This window comes from Xyrauchen texanus, chromosome 27 (assembly GCF_025860055.1).
Source record: "Xyrauchen texanus isolate HMW12.3.18 chromosome 27, RBS_HiC_50CHRs, whole genome shotgun sequence".
Lineage (NCBI taxonomy): Eukaryota > Metazoa > Chordata > Actinopteri > Cypriniformes > Catostomidae > Xyrauchen > Xyrauchen texanus.
Window position 1 is genome coordinate 32,972,486 of NC_068302.1, and position 17,734 is coordinate 32,990,219.

General features: G+C 37.0%; 1 protein-coding gene across 1 annotated transcript in view; it reads left to right on the forward strand.

Annotated features, from left to right (window-relative positions):
- The window catches only part of LOC127621063 (sulfhydryl oxidase 1-like), a 41,566-nt gene extending 32,359 nt beyond the window's left edge, over window positions 1-9,207 (forward strand). Inside the window, exons 11-12 of the mRNA XM_052094499.1 lie at window positions 1,573-1,749; window positions 7,690-9,207. Coding sequence (XP_051950459.1) covers window positions 1,573-1,749; window positions 7,690-8,579 — 1,067 coding nt within the window. The 3' untranslated portion in view covers window positions 8,580-9,207. The remainder of the gene's footprint in view (window positions 1-1,572; window positions 1,750-7,689) is intronic.
- Window positions 9,208-17,734: the final 8,527 nt, after the last annotated feature.

A 17,734-nucleotide genomic window follows, 5' to 3' on the forward strand; every position in this document is an offset into this window, starting at 1 on the left:
TTGCTATATTGAAAACACCACAACTACACATTATATGATGTTTTTCCTTGTGAACATCCTTGTACAAAATGTACAGTAATTTAAACTCAGATGATGGCAACATGCTCCAAAAACATTGAGATAGGGGCAATTTAAGATTAATAACAATTTGACGAGTTGAAATAACAAGGCGATTTGAAACAGGTGAGGCAGTCTCCAAAAACAGCCTAGTCCTTCAAGAGCAAGGATCATTCAAGACTTGTCAATTTGCCAAAAGATGCTTCAGCAAATAATCCAGCACTTTGAGAACAATGTTCCCCAAAGATAAATTGGAAGGATTTTGGGCATTTCACACTTTACAGTGCACAATATAGGTAAAAGATTCAAGGAATCTGGTCAAATCTCGGAGTTTAAAGGGCAAGACGAAAACCATTTCTGTCGCGTGATCTCTGATCCATCAGACGTCACTGTCTTAAAAAACAGCATTCATCTGTAATGTATATCATGAACATGGGCTTGGGATAACATTAGTAAACCTTTGTTATTTAACACCATTTGCCGCTGCATCCACAGATGCAAGTTAAGACTTTACTATGCAAAGCAGAAGCCCTACATCAACACTGTCCAGAAGCACTGCCGACTTCTTGGGGCACAGTCTAATCTTAGATGGAAAGTAGAACAGTGGAACTGTGTTTTTTGGTCTGAAGAGTCCACATTTCAAAAGCTGTTTTTAAAAACAAAGCCATCGTGTTCTCCGGGCCAAATAGGAAGAGGGCCATCCAAGCTATTATTAATAACATCAGGTCCAAAAGCCAGTGTCTATATGGGTCAAGGGTGTGTCAGTGCCCATGGCATGGGTTACTCGCACATCTGTGAGAACACCATGAATGCAGACAGATATGTACAAATTTTGGGGCAACACCAGTATACTGCCATCCAGCACCATCTTTTCTAGGGACATCCCTGCATTTTCCAGCAGGACAACTTCAAACCACATACTGCCTGGATTTCAAGTGCATGTAGGGTGTTGTGGGTGCTAGACTGGCCTGCCTGCAGTCCTGACCTGTCTCCAATTAAGAATGTGTGGTGCATTATGAAGCACGCCATGCAGCAACGAAGACCCCATACAACTGTGCAGCTATATACCCACATAATGGATAAAACTGGGAAAACTCCACTTTCTAAGCTTAACATACTTGTGCCAAAATGCTTAATAAGAGTTATTAGAAGAAATGGTGATGTTTCACTGTGGTAAACACTCGACTGTCCCAACTTTTTTCGGCTGATTTGAAATTACTTAACATTTTCAAAAAACATTGAAATTCACAAGAAAAACTTTATAAAATATGTAGTTGTAGTGCTTTCAATACAGCAACAGGTGAATATAATTTACAGATCACTCTATTGATCTGTAAATTAAAAGTTAATAAAAACTATGTTTTTATTAACTTTTTCGGAATTGGAGTTGTAGGCAAAATTTGCAGTGTTCCTTTTCTTGCAATGACACTTTAAATTGTTTTATTATTATTTCTTTCTCTTTTTCTTAGTTTTCTCTTTTTTCTTCTTTATTCTCTTTTTATATCTCAATCTCAGACCCTAAGGAAGTGTTGCAGGCAATGAGAGGGTACATCAGGAGTTTTTTCGGGTGCAGGACTTGTGCAACTCACTTTGAGAGCATGGCCCAGGAGAGCATGGATTATGTGACCACGCTGTCTGCCGCTGTCCTCTGGCTGTGGTTTCGCCACAATAGGGTCAACAACCGCCTGGCAGGTCAGTAATTTTAATGTTTACAACTGGAAATGTATTCACAAGCATACATTGGAGGAAGCACTGGTGTAGTTCATCACATTACCTCTGGACATGTTCCACTAACATTTGACATCCAGGAAGTGTTACAATACTTTTTGTCTCAATGTTTAACTGTATATCTTCGTCTTATAAAATATTTTGCTTGAAAAGTGAGGATTTTATTTCAAATCCATTTGGTTTCATATTATGTTATCTAATGACATGTTTAATTGTGGCTTCAGTGTCCAAATACTTTGGGGCTACTCTATGTATGCAATACTTGAGCCAGAAAATACATAAAAAATAATAATTCATCTTGAACCTAGAATAAATGTTTAACATAAGATATTGCAAATCGAGCAGAGATTTATTGTTGGTTATTTGACCCTTGAGAACAAATAGATGTTATTATTATTATACATTTAAATTATTATTAAGATATTATTAAGTCCTGTCACTCGAGTCTATACTATAGAGAAGGAGAAAAGACGAGATCACACCAGCAGTTTTTGGGTGGATTTTCCCTCTCCAGAGCATCAGTGCAGCATCTTCCCTTTAAATCCCTTTAATTCGGCGATCCTCTGGGCAGACACCAGCTGTCCTGTTCTCCTCTATCCGTCTCTCTCTATTTTTCTCTCTATCCACTTACATTCATCTCTTTTTCTCTCACCTTCTGTTGCTTCCCAAATAGTTTTCTGTCTGCCAAAAATCAGTAATGCCTATTTTATTTCATTGTGTTTTCACTGTATTGTTTTCAGTATCTATGACAAACCAGACAAAATAACATTTTACATAATATGATAGTTATTGATGATAGTTATTCACTGTCCTGGTAGGAACATAGTGGGTTTTTGTTTTATTTTAGAGTTTAAAGTAGAATTTCCCAGTACACATGAATGCAGAGAAGGCTACATAGCTGACATTTCATAAATAAAAATAGTACTTATCTCTCTGACAACTTAACAACTTGCATAGCTGTTGTTCATAAGGGCTATAAAGGGAGTTGGTTGCCTCTCTTCACACTTGGTTAATTAATTTGTTTGTCCTCTTTTGATGTCTCCTGCCTCTTTAGCATCTGTCCCTTTTACCAGCCAAGGAGTCATGAATAATTGGACAAAAGTCCCCCATGTGTGTCCCACTATGGCTCTACCATGTCCCTGGGTCCCCTGTCACTTCTGCTGATTAGGTCTCACTGTCTCTACTTTCCTCAGGGGAGTCGTTCCCGCCGCTTGACAATTGATATAGTAACAGTGTCTACTGCCAGGACCACGCGGCCCTAAATTCCCCAGACACCCGTGACAGCAGGTGGCACATGCCACGCCGCCAGCATCAAGCCTTCCTCTGCTTTGTAATCTCCGCATGAGTGGTTAACACTGTGTGTATATTTTTGTGTGTGTGTGGGGTGGGTGACACGCTTCCCTCCTTCTTTTCTGTCTTCCATCCTCCAACACCCTTTGTTCCATTTGCAGTTCCCAAGCGGGACACTCCTCCTGATCGTGTGCCTCTTTAGTAGTTCCCTCCCACCTCACACACACGCAGCTAACCAGGCATGAATAGTGGCCTATTAGTATCACTGCTGCACAATTAATTTAACTGGCACAAAGGCCCAAGCAACAGGCCTTAGCCCAGAGCTGCTGCTACCACTTGTCAAGGGCAGAAACATCTAGAGAAGAAAGATAAACAATTTTATCTCTGTGAAGCCAGTAGGGAAGTTTATTTATTTTCTGTTTACTGCATAATGAGCTGTATTCATCCATACTGTATTCTGCTTATTTTTTTAATTTGAGAAACGTTGCATTATACAACACATGACTTTTTAAGGAACCTAAATTGTTTTACTGTTTTGAGTTTAATGAGCACGTCTCTTTAAATTTACAGGAACTTAACTTTAACTGAAACTGGGGTTCTAATTTTTTTCCCAGAATGCTTTGCACGGCACTCTGCAATGTTAAAATGAAATGTTATACAATGTGTCTTTGTGCAAGATGAATGTAAAGGGGGAGACGAGTTAGTGTTTAATGTTTTGTTGTTTAATGTTTTGTGTTATTTAGAAGAGTTTCTGTTATGTTAAAGTTTTAGGTGTTACCATTATGGTGAATAGTGGATCTTAAGCTTAGGATGAGGACAGTTACAATCTAAGATTTTTCTACAGTATATTGTGTTACCTGTTGAGCAATTGCTATGCTAATCAAAGCATAGTGTTTCCAAATAGCATGTATTCAGCATGCTAGCATTTGCTGTACTAGCTAGTTAGTTTTCCTGTACTTGAAGTATTTAAGTTGAGCTTACATGGTAATTTTAAGTTCTGCCAAAGAGTTCAATGTAAAATTAAGTATCAATGAAATGTATGAGTTAGCTTCCTCAATATATCAAGTTAAGAGCTATTAACAAGCATGTGTAGCACAAAATCCAAATCTGAAAGTTCTATAAACTTAAACTTGGCAGTATATTAACTTCAAAAACTTTGAGGCAATTAGTTACTTTTTTTTTTGAGTTCTGTTAACTTATTAGGGTTTACAGTGCAAGGAAGGGTTAAAATGTCACAATGCTAGTGAATTCTGGGTAGTTACTTGGGCATTGCTATGAGGTTTTTATCATTCTGCAAAGGTTGCTAGGAACTTCTGAGTGGTTGCTACTATATGGTGTTCTGAGAGGTTTTAAGCACTTTCCTATATGGTATAAGGAACTTCTGGGTGGTTGCTACTATATGGTGTTCTGAGAGGTTTTAAGCACTTTCCTATATGGTATAAGGAACTTCTGGGTGGTTGCTAGGGCATTGCCATGAGATTTTTAGCACATTGCTATTCAGCCACTATGATGTTGTGTAGTTGCATACTGCCCCAATTCAAGAGCCCCCAAGTCTCTGATATTTTGGTCCATTTTAGTATTGTGGGGTGCTGCATATTTTGGTAAATGCAGTATGTCATCCGGGTCATCACGCACAGAAAACATTTTCATTCTGTGCACAGTATGTAGAGTATACTTCACATGGTAGCATGTCATTCCAAACATACTATCTCTTTCTCCATCTCTCTCTAACTACCCAACATTTCTCTTGAAGATACCAAGGAGATGATTAGCCTATATGTTTGTTTGCGTTCAGCAGAGACTTAGACAGCCCCTGTAATCTGCCCCCTGCCCACCCATCAGCACTCACACTCACTGCAAATGTCCTGCATGATGGCTCCTTCTCTATTCACACACATGAACATTAATGCAGTCTCCCAGCAAGCTTTTGTATCAATATAAACAGTGCTACAGCTAAAGTCACCCTTGTGTTGAAGACCTCCATGATTAAACGTAAGATCTTCACACGCATGGCATCACATCACAGCCAGATATGTGTGCTGTCACAGAGCAACACATTAAGACCTATGGGTTCCTGTAGACACATAGTAAAATTGATGTATCTCTTATGTAAAGTGCAGTATGCAGAGTACGTCCACACATATGCATATATACATCAGATTAATCTGCGTAAGAGATGGGGGGATGGATGTAAACTAAACGCCACTGCCACCTCTTGTAGTGTCCCGACCACCCCGTGACATCCGCCACAAGTAATTTATTAACGGATGCCTCCGTCTGGGGTGACGTTTGGGGGAGGTAGGGAGAGGAAAACATCTAAAGGGAAAAATAGTAATTCATTAGAGGAAGAGCTGCAGCCCAGAGGTGCCGGCTTTTATATTCAATTTGGAGATGGTGGCATGTTCAAAGGGGGTGTGAAGAGAAAAGGTTTGTGAGTGTGCAGGTGTGCATGCATGTGGATGGAGGGTGTCTTGTTCACCCCAACCTCATCTATTATCTTCAAGATCCTCCCACTGGGAGAGCCAACAGATCTATTGATCATGTCTTTAGACCTGTCACACACACACACACACACACACACACACACACACACACTTATAGAGCCCATATTCACATACACATGCATATATATACACAATAAGACTCATGCAAGACACTTGGAATTGCACAACAACACATGATGACATTATAGAACGGCTCTCACCACTGTTTCTACAATTTGGCCTTCACATGCCAGTTGCAACATGCAACATGTAGTATTGGGTCAATAATGTGATGCATATTTTTCTTTTTTTTACAGGACCAATACATTTCTGAATTATAACACATTTTTATATATTATGTTGGGCTTAAGAAAAAATGTTTAGGCAGATTTATCGTACTAAGATCGTAAAGGAGAAAAACATTCCATTAAAATTAAAAGTAGCTTTGCATAATTTTTGTTATTAGAAAAAAAAATGTAGTGAAGCAGATTTGTTTATTTTAAAATATCATATAATTTGACCTTTTTATGAGATGGTAAGGGTTGGTCAGTTTGTCAATTGGTATAACTGCTGGAAACCTAATGATACAAAGATACATGAAATTTGCAAACAAATTAAAAGAATAATAAAAAAAATTACTTTTTGAAATAATGAGAAAGGTATACTCACGTTTATTTAAGTTACTACTTAACACTTTGTTACGGAACCTTTGATTTTAGAGTCATTCAGTTTTTTTTTTATGATACACAAGTGTTTCAGTAACATGGAACTAACCTAACATGAATGCAAAATTGTATTTCTAAGAACTTGTCACATTTGTTTTAAGCTATATATTTATTTTTTAATTGAAAAAATGTTTATCATCTTGGACATTTTATTTGTCATTAACCTATTATGTTTAAATGTTCACAAATGTACTCCACAAGCACATGGTGGAAATTGATTTTTTGCATTGGGTCAATTATGTTTTTGTCAGTAACTTTACATTTCGGAAGTAAAACTCATTGATATTTTTAATTTACTCACTTTTGATATTTGTTATTTTTTCCAAACATAAATTGCTGAGATTGTAGTGAAGAAAAGTATTGCGTTAAAATGTTGTCATTAGAAGTACCCTTGCATAATCTTTGGTTTCTTTTAAAATATCATATAATTTGACCTTTTAATGAAATAATAAGGGTAGTTCATTATAAAGGTTAAATGTAAAATGGTACTATCACCTCAAGAAAAGTTAGATTTTTTTATTTCATAATATTAAAAAAAAAATACCTGGAAAAATATGTTTTTAACACTTTATGAATTAATGAGATGTTTAGACACATTTAAAGTTATCAATTTATTGTTTGGTGTACACACTTTATAATTTTTTAATGGTACAAAATGTTACATAACATATAAAACCAACATGCAAAGATTGTCAACTTGTCGCATTTGTTAAACTTTATCATGTAGGGGGCCTGGGTAGCTCAGCGAGTATTAACGTGGACTACCCCGGGTTAGTTTGGGTTAGTTTGGGTTAGTCACGAGTTTGAATCCAGGGTGTGCTGAGTGACTCCAGCCAGGTTTCCTAAGCAACCAAATTGGCCCAGTTGCTAGGGAGGGTAGAGTCACATGGGGTAACCTCCTCGTGGTTGCGATTAGTAGTTCTTGCTCTCAATGGGGTGTGTGGTAAGTTGTGCTTGTATTGCGGAGAGTAGCATGAGCCTCCACATGCTAGGAGTCTCCGCGGTGTCATGCACAACAAGCCACGTGATAAGATGCGTGGATTGACACTCTCAGAAGCGGAGGAAATTGGGACATGTCCCCGATTAAGGTGAGTAACTGCGCTACCATGAGGTCCTACTAAGTAGTGGTAATTGGGCATTCCAAGTTGGGGAGAAAAAGGGTATAACAAAAATACTAAATCTTCATCATGTTGGATATCCTTATTTGTCATTAACCCCGTTATGTTTAAATTTACAGAGATACATGGCATAGATATTTATTTTTTGCTCTCAGTTTATGACTTTAGGTTAAGCAGTCAACACAGCACTTAACAGCTTGAGAACTAATGGTCATTTTGTTTTTCCAATCTTCAGCTGTTCATTCTTAAAATCCTCCTGATGGTTGTTTTTCTTATTATTTAACACAGGAGACCTAAGTGAGGACGCCTATTTCCCTAAGATTCAATGGCCATCTCCGGAGTTGTGCCCTGGTTGCCATGGTGTAAAAAGGACCGGAGAGCACATCTGGAATCAGTATGAGGTACTGGCTTTCCTCCGAAACTACTTTTCTACAGACCACATTCTGCCAGACTATCTGCAGGATGAGACCCAAGCCATCATCCAGCAGAGAAACCAACTCACAGCTGCTCGGATGGAGAAAGAAGCCAGGGGTGGGGCAGAGAGGAGAGCCAGAGAGGTTCCCAAAAACCGCCCTGCCGATCTGACCGAAGAGCCACAAGAAGATAAACAGGAGGAGGAGGAAGAAGAACCATCATTGGAGGAACAGGCTGGTGAGCCATACCCTGCAGGGTTGGAGGGGTTTGGGGCAGCTGGAGAGCATGCAACCCTTAGCCAGGCTCCTTGGGAGAAGCCACAGCAGCCACAGTCACAACCACGCAAGCTGAAAATTGTGGGTCTGAAGCTACGAGAGCCCCAGGAGGACATCATAGACCTGGACTCCTTTGTCAACCAGCACTATAAAGCTAAAGCCCTTCAAGCTGCGGCCATGTCGGGGATGGTACGTCGGAGAAGTCTCCAAAAGCAAGATGATGTGAAGGACCTCCAGTTCGAGAGAGACTGGAGGGTAAAGCAACACCTGGGAAGCCAGGAAGAGAACTTCGGTGGTGGAATCAGAATAGAGCCTTACCCCAGACCTCAAAGCAAACATTGGATGTCGCTGCTCAGCGTGGGATTCTCCAGAATGGATATGAGCCTGTGTGTCCTGCTGTATCTTCTCTCGGCCATGTGTCTTCTAACGATGTATTTATATTTTAAACTGAGGGTAAAGCTGCGATGTGCTAAAGTGTCTCTACCTTGAGTGTCACAGTGCATTGCTCAAGCTTAATCTTTTACTTCTATCAGGAATGACAAAATCTCACAATCTGTGGCTACTAAAGGAACCGCTAGCTTCCAAATAAACAAGGTAAAGAAGTTGAGAGCTTTCAAAGAACTGTTTTAATTGGATGGTAATTAAGAAGTGGTTGCTAATACAATCACCCTACAACTGATTTGCATATTATGATCCCTGCACTTGCCCATGAAGGACTGCTTGTGGTCTGATATTTTTAGCTACTCATCAGTGCCTGAGTTCCTCCATTGGAGGGACTTTTTCTTAGAAGCACCAGATGAAGGAAAAATTACCATAATTGATGTTCTTATTTGTTAATCTTACAGAAATTTGTTTTAAAATTACCACTTTTCAAATAAATGTTTACAAGTTGGAGCAAATGCAGCTCACAGTGTTTTAAAAGCATCAATAGTTTTGTTTTTAAGTCAATGTTTTGCCATAAGTCCACTGCCTGTCCATTCTTTGTGCCTTTTCCTTATCAAATAATTGATCTTTTTTATGGATTTGTGTTGTGTAGCAACTCTTTACACAAGGAACTGAAATAATCACAACCAAAGACAAGAACCAAACATTTTCTTCCTGAATTGGTGTGCTTTGCTGAGAAAATGCAATTAAAATTATTTTTCTAAAAACATAATTCCTCTTCTATCTTTTTTGCCAGATGTTGATTCTGGCATAATATCCAATACATCAACTGTTTAGTTTTTGACCAATTTTTCACTTCCCAGTCTCTTTAAACTTACAATTTGTGGCCCAAAGTCATCTGACAATGGAAGCCATGAAAGACTGTGATAATATCACTGGAATGCGTGGACTCGAGCAGCTTATTGTTTTTATAAAATAGCAGAAACCGTAATATGCCAAAACAATTCTAGAAAATTAAGAAATATAATCCATTATCCAACTTTAGGAGTTTGTGGTTGCCAAGGTACTGTATATAGCAAATTGGCGCATTCAAGTAGAATGTGTGAGTTCAAATGTTTGGGTGTTAAGTTATTAAAACACAGAATATAACATGGCTCATTCTATCAGAAATGTCCATTTTATACAGTTTGTTATAGATCATTCCTGAAGACTTCGCCCAATACTCAATCAAATCAAACTGTGTAGCATCAAAGCCAGTCCACTGGTGGCCATCTTTGGAAAGCTCCCGGGCAGCTATTTTTCTATGTAAACAAGTGGCATACAAGTGCAGCTACTTTATACTTGAATGGGGAAAGACTGACATTTTTAAATCAGTTGGTCAAGATTATGATCAAAAAACATATTTCAAATCAGCAGTAAAATCTGACAACACAGGTATGATAAATTGTGCTTTTCCTCAGTTTACGCTTAAAAATGCAATTTTCCCAACTTGTATAGCTAATGCGCATGCACAATCTTGAGTTGATTGACAGGTGATATTTGTATCTAAAAGGTGATTGTCTCTATTACCTGTAAGGCTGGACTTCCTTACTACATCCGTTGACCATTAGGCATTCCAATTTCTCCCATTATTTTTAAAGAAAATGGCCTGTCTCTGCTAAATTGACTATGGTAACAGTCAACCATTCTCGATTCATAATAACCCTAAAACTAGCCCCAGACATTTAGAATAATCTGAACTGATTATGGGGGGGAATCTGCCAAATGTATTTAAACATGGTAAAATGTGGTAAATGTGTTAAAGAAGAGAGATGAGAGCTGTAAATTACAGTGTAACCAAATATCTTTCAGCGTGTCCTTAGCAACTCTTTGTTATCCTTAGCATTTTCAGAACCTAAGCATCATTCACCATATTAGTGTCCTCACTGGCATATGCATGTCTTAATGAATAGATCATGTCTTGTGTTTGAGGGTGTCAGGGTTGAGGAAGTGATTGGGGATGGAGTGAACAGGTCTAGGGTGGAAGAACAAGCCTGTTGCCATCTGGTCTGTTTTGCTTGCTAAATCCTAACAATTTCATTGGGATTATAGCAAGTGAGTAATCCTGCTTTCCTTTGGGTCTGTGGGAGATTACTATGGGGATTAGCCCCCACCCGATAATAAACTTTATTAAAACACAATCGGCTTTCAAGGCCTCTTCCCTCACACACTTGGATGTTGGCTGTGCCCAGGAGGGGGTGGTGACCCCAGGGGGAGAGGATCTGAGGAGGATCTCTGGAAGACAAGGGTTTGAAGTGTTCAAGATTACAAGATCGTCTGAAGGACACCATCGATTGATCTTGAGCTTTAGGTTTTCGTGGAAATCTAGGGTCCGCCCTTTAGCCCCACATCTTTGTTTGCTTGTACCATTTCTCTTTCCTTTTCAGTGTCTTTTGCCATTACAAGATGTATGAACTTTGGGATGACAGTGTTGACAATTTGATAATATTTTGAGTATGTTCAAACTGAAAGCTCAGATGTTCAAGGCTTTCATCAAATGGCAAAAGTGAATACGTATAGATCAGCTGTTAATACAAATCACAGATACACTCACCTGATCACATTATTAGGAACACTATGGTCCTAATAAAGTGCCCGATGTGGTGTTCTGCTTTTGTAGCCTTTTCGCCTCAAGTTTTGACATGTTGTGCATTCTGAGATGCTATTCTGCTCACTACAATTGTACAGAGTGGTTATCAGAGTTACAGTATCTTTTCTGTCAGCTCGAACCAGTCTGGCCATTCTCCATTGATCTCTCTCAACAAGGAGTTTCCATCCACAGACCTGCCACTCACTGGATATTTTTTGTTTTTGGCACCAATTTGAGTAACTCTAGAATCTGTTATGTGAAAATCCCAGAAGACAGAAATACTTAAACCAGCCCGTCTGGCACCAGCAATCATGCCACTGTCGAAATCGCTGAGATCACAATTTCCCCATTCTGATGGTTTATGTGAACATTAACTGAAGCTCCTGACCTGTATCTGTGTGATTTTATGCATTACACTGCTGCCACACAATTGGCTGATTAGATAATTGCATGAATATGTAGATGTACAGGTGTTATAGTATATACAGTATAGTATTGTATATATAGTATACTAATAAAATACTCTGTGTATTTCACCTCATATATTTGCTATATTTGAGACTTCACAAATTTAGCCATGAAACAGACCAGCTAGAGACTTGTTCAACATGAAAGAACCAGCCTGGTCTATTAAAATCATGTGGTAATACTTTCTATGAAGTACATATTTATAATGCATTGTATAGGCATTTTAAATGCATTATACTGCATTTATAATCTCTCATAATACACCTTATAATAAGTTATATCTTCTCATATATAATTATAACTACAATTATAATACATTATAAGACTTCCCCTATTCATAGTTATACTTTAGAGTATAATGCATTATAACACAAGCAACACTCAATTTTATCGCAGCAGAAGCTAATAAAGTTAATCGTGTAAGTGCTGTATAGTGTACACAGTCAAAAGGCTTTATGATGTGATTATATTATAAGTGGCCTTTATTCTATTTATTCTTTATTCTACTTTATACTACTGCTTTAAGTTACAAAAGGAAAATTTTCTTATAAACAGCAATAACAAACTTGTAACATACAATACATTAGTTAAGTCAAACTTGTATAATGGAAGTTATATAAAATATATCTTTTTCTTTATAAAACAAGTCTTCAAATAAGATGCACAAACATTACATTTTAATGAGTATAGTCCAGAATTTAATCAGTTTGATTTTTTTTTTATTATTCTTGGGTGTGTTTACACCCACAAAGAGCCATGTGTGATCAACATACATATTTTTTTTCCAAGAGAGAGTTTTTTTTTAATATATTTTAACCTTGTAGCTTGTAATATAAGCTAATATAAGCTAGTGTGTTTTGTAATATATACAAATATACATTGAATGTGAATTTTGTGCATATTATATCATGTGTAATGTATATAACTTCCTGCTTGACTAGCAATGTCTTGTAATCACTTATGGATGTTTATAAGAAGACCTATTCGCAATATATTACAAATATATATCATACATTAGAACTTCTGCATATAATTGGATGTTACTTGTGTTATAATGCATTGTACTCTAAAGTATAACTATGAATAGGTGAAGTCTTATAATGTATTATAATTGTAGTTACAATTATTTATAAGAAGTTATAACATATTATAAGGTGTATTATGAGACATTACTAATGCATTATGATGCATTTACAATGCATTATAAATATGGGCTTCATAGAAAGTGTTACCAGTCACGTTAATATACCTACAGTTTTACTAAATTATTTTCCTGGTGAAATAAACACTAGTGGTTCTAAAAATGACTTTTATTCACTTTCACACAAATCACAAATGAAACGGCAGATTATCATTTCACAAACACTTACTTTTCTCTCTGTTCGTCACACAGTGCAATCTTATGACATCAAAACACTTTTACTAGCACTTGACTTGTAAGGCTATGCATTGTAATGTGTAACAAACTACAATTACGAGCTTATTCAAGTGCAATCAAGTGTGGTAGCTCAACTGATAGAATGTTGCACTTGCAATGTAAAGGACCAGGGTACAAATCCAGAAGAGCATGACTCGAAACAAGAGCCAAAAGTGTCATATAAGTGCCACAAAATGTAGTTGCTTCAGCAGTTTCATTTTTCATTTCACATTTTCTTTTATCACTTAGGTTTAGGTTTAGAGTTGGTGGTAAATTTTCGATTTACCTTAAAAACCTCATCTGTAATACCCTAAGTATAAAATGTTGCCACTTAACTTGTCCAATACTGTTTATGCTATGGACATGAATCATACTTCAAGGAGAAGTGTGCTATTACTTTCCACTTAAAAATGCAATTAGAATCGCTTGGATTTGACTTTTCTATGGCTCTTTTGGCTTGGTCCAGTTAGTAACCACCCAAAACACCCTAGAAACCACGTAACAACATTCTAAACACATGCCCTAAAAAATGCCTTGTGCATGCTCAAATAATGTGTATAGTTAACCGTTTCTATTGACAGAACTGGCTGAGCCATAGATCTTTGCAGCTTTACCGGCATATGGGTGAAAAGTTTAAACTGAAGTCATGAATCTTCCGTCCAATCTTGCTAGTGCTTTTGTGTACAAATCCAACTGTATAAACATGAGGGCACATATCATGTTTCCTGTTCTCTACCAGACTTGAGCGAGGGACCTGTTTGTGTGCCATACACGAGAACAATGGGACAATAGAAACATCCCTAACCCTCCTAACCAAAAGCAGCACAAAGCAAGGGTAAAACATCAACTTGTGGTGCTGATTTTGTGTTCCATAAATTAGACAATGCTGGGTTTTATTGCTGTGGCCCTCCAACATGTATTTTGCATGTTTATGGCCTATCACATTCTGGTATTAAAATGCTGGACAGGTTTGATACCTCTACTGTCATACCACACTAATTTTAATAAAACAATAAAGATTCTGCCACAGGCATGGAAGGTGTGTGTGTGTGTGTGTGTGTGTGTGTGTGTGTGCGTGCGTGCGTGCGTGCGTGCGTGCGCACGCGCACGCAAACTGAGAGTGAATTAATTCTGTGAAGAGAGGAAAAGGGTTAATATATGGTTACCTTATTGTAGCTCATATATACTCTGACCCCCTGGATGTTACATTTAGCCTTAAAGCAGGAGCCATAACTCCTCCCTTGTCCATAATGCATATTCTAAGATGCAGTCCTCACTCTCAGCTTTAATGCAGTCAGTCAAAATGGACCAACTGCTGACAGGTGAGAGGAGGCACAAAATAATACACTACAATAGGAATGGGGTATAATTTGTATGTCTTCAACTACTACTAGCTTATAGGGAAGATGTGACTTCATGAATATTATGGGTTCAAACGACAGCATTTGTCCCACTATTTTCTTTAAAAGAAAGCAAAAATCAAGGTTACAGGGAGGCACTTACAATGGGAGTGAATAGGGCCAATTCTGAAAAACCTTATGTTGTTTCAAAAGGACAGCCACAAGATATAAACAATATGCACATTAACATAACTTACTTACTAACCTTTTTTATGTAAAGTTACAACCAGTTTAATAACTTCCTTGCCCTGACAACATAATGCCGAAAACCCTAAAATGACTTTACAGCTCAAATAACACACAAGTTTTAAGAGATTAATTAATGTAAGTGTTTTTTTTAGAATTATAAGCTTCACATTTCTGCCTTTAAACCCTCCACAAATTGGCACCATTCACTTCCATTGTAAGTGCCTCACTGTAACATCGATGTTTGCTCTTTTTTTCAAATAAACGAGGGACGAGTCAAAATAATTTTTTGTAGTAATCAACATTATCCCAAAAATGCTGTTGATTGAGCTCAACTTGTATTGAACCCGGAATAGTACTTTAAAGTTACAAACAAACTATTTTATTTATTTGCAATGCTAACCTAAATATTGCATAAACTGGAAAAAAAAAATCTCAAAGCAGTTTCCTGTAATACAACTTCAATGTCTGTGAATCAATAGACTTTTATAATGGAATATACCATTACCATCCGTGTTATGAATTCCTGAATTACAAAGGATGTGTGCATACATTTGAACTCTGTCATCATGATAAAATCCATGTAACGAGATTTTTGATAAGCCTCCCAAATCTGGTTGAAAGGTTCACGTAAATAGGGAAAAACCTAACAAGATTATTTTGTATTTTCTAGGCTTTTAAATAATAATTATTTTTAAAGACTCTTAGTATTTTCTTTCTTTTTTCCCCAGTGGTATTTATTTCTAAATGTTTATTTGGTAAAAAGAGCAAGTAAAATTCTCAGCATTGCATATCTGTTAAGAGGAATTTTTACGTTATAAATGTAAAGTATCAGATATTGCATGCACCCAATCTCGGTCATTGTTTATATAGGTATAATATGTTATCTTTCTTTGATCCAATGCTGTTTCCAAAACAATAGCTTCAAGCATAGAAAAGATAAGAAGAAATGAGCCTGGAGAAGAAATTTGGGTGGTTAAGGGGTCCTAGATCTGTTTAAAACCAACTTCTATCCAAAATGAATAAATCAATTACATTCTGCTCATAGGACAAGCAAAATTAGGTGTTTGGATGGTGTCCCGAGAATGTCCATCAATGTGCATTAATGAACTGTAATGAACATCCTTGTCAGCAAACACCGGAAATGTAATCTCCTGAAGATGCTTCAAAGATGTTCATCAGTGTCGTTTGAGCAATTACATATTACCAGGTAAAATGCCTCTTACTTATACCCCAATCTGTCTTCTGAACTCAAGATTTTGTAAATAAGATGTCTTATTTTGTCTAGATTAACTATAATTGTGAAAAGTATTGGTAACATATAACCTAGCCGTGTCATGTAATACATATCGCTCCATGTAGGTAGGAATTTAATTACAATAATAATGTGTATTTATGCTATTAAAAAACATTTAGGTCTACGTATACAAAGTAGCAACTTATCTAATTATAGGTTACTATTAGGCTACATGACCTATTTTATTTAAATTGTAAGCCAAGTATCTCCTTTAAAAGAATAGCACTATAAAAAATTATGCATAAAATCAGAATCATTATGTTACATGAGTGCCTACCTAAATGCACGTAAATGAAGGTATTGATTACTGAACCAAGTAAAAATATTTATGGGGTAAGAGGATGCTTCATTGTATAATGGTAACCTTGAGGTGAACAACATCGCCTTTAACTGAATTTCAGACCTGAGTAGGATCTACCCTTTAGCCAATTATAATGTATTAGAAGGGTCATTGTTTACATTAGTCCACAGGAAACCTGTCAAAGAGTCTTTTAGAGAAAGTATCCTTGTTTAACCCTTGTGCATCAATAAAAAAAAAGTTACTCCTTCAAGGACAAAAATATCCACATCAAAAAACTGGCATAATAATATTATATATTCATATTATTTAATTTATTAAATTGGCCTGCAGTGCTCTATAACACAGCAAACAGAAAATAGGGAAAAAGCATATATTTGCTCCATCGGCTAAACATGAGAAAAATGGCGCCAACTGGTGGAAAATAGGCTATTAAATAAATTAATTTTCAAGCCAGGGCTCTGGAATGAAAGCATAATATCATAGAATTCATGATTTTATTCTTTAATGGCACTGGGGTCAAATATTGTCATTTTAATGGGTTTAATTGGGACATTTTTTTTCCTGAAGGTCCTGAGTATTACTATTTTGTGTACACTGTGTAAGGAACTGAGGTTGAAATATCAAAATTCCTCCCAAAATACACACCTTTGGCGAAATGTATGCCACTCGCATTAACACACAATGATCAAAAAAACTAAAATAAAAAAGACCAAAAATATCCCGAAGGTCGCACAAGGGTTAAGATTTTTTAACAGTCGGTCACTGTTTTATTCGCTTAAACAATGCCGTCGTACTTCAGCTAATTACTTAAATGGTCAGGACCTGTCAAGAGACAATAACTATTCCCTAATAGAATTTGCCCCCAAGTGCAATTTAATTTTCTCTGTTGCCCTCTCGTGAGGTCACTTCTTCTCTTTCTCGGTCTTTCCTTGGCGGGGAAAATAAGGGAAGAGCTTCAGACACTGATGTTCCAGCCTGAAGCATTATTTACTCTTTTCAAGGAATGGGAAATACCAGACCGTCTGATGTAGACAGGTAAAACGTTTGTTTGGATTTGTGAAATGGAAATCCGAAATGAACTCGACTCCACGCCTGCCTCTTCCTGCGCGCGTGAGAGCTGAATTTACATGCAACTCGACGCTCGGTAGGTTTGCATGACGTTTTCTTCGCTCATAACACCGGCTCTGGACCTGTGCTGCTGCGACGTGATGTAGCCTAGTGCTTCTTTGACCAAGCACACAATTGAAGAAATAGGAGAAGAGATATTGAACCATTTCTACAGCACTTTAAGTAACTAAATTTGTTTTGGTGCACGTGCACCTAATGTGCCGACAAATAAAAAGAGGAGAAGCTATTTAAAAAAAATTATATAATAATTGTATTTGTTTAAAGATATGTGTAATGTCTGTACCTGTCTTAAATGCGTTTAAATTATTTAAGAAGAACAAAACAGACAACAAACTGCATTTGCTATGTTTTTATTTTATTTATTATATGCACATTATTATTTCAAATGCTCAGAAACGGGAGTGTTTTTATTTTGGTCACTTTACCTTTAAGGT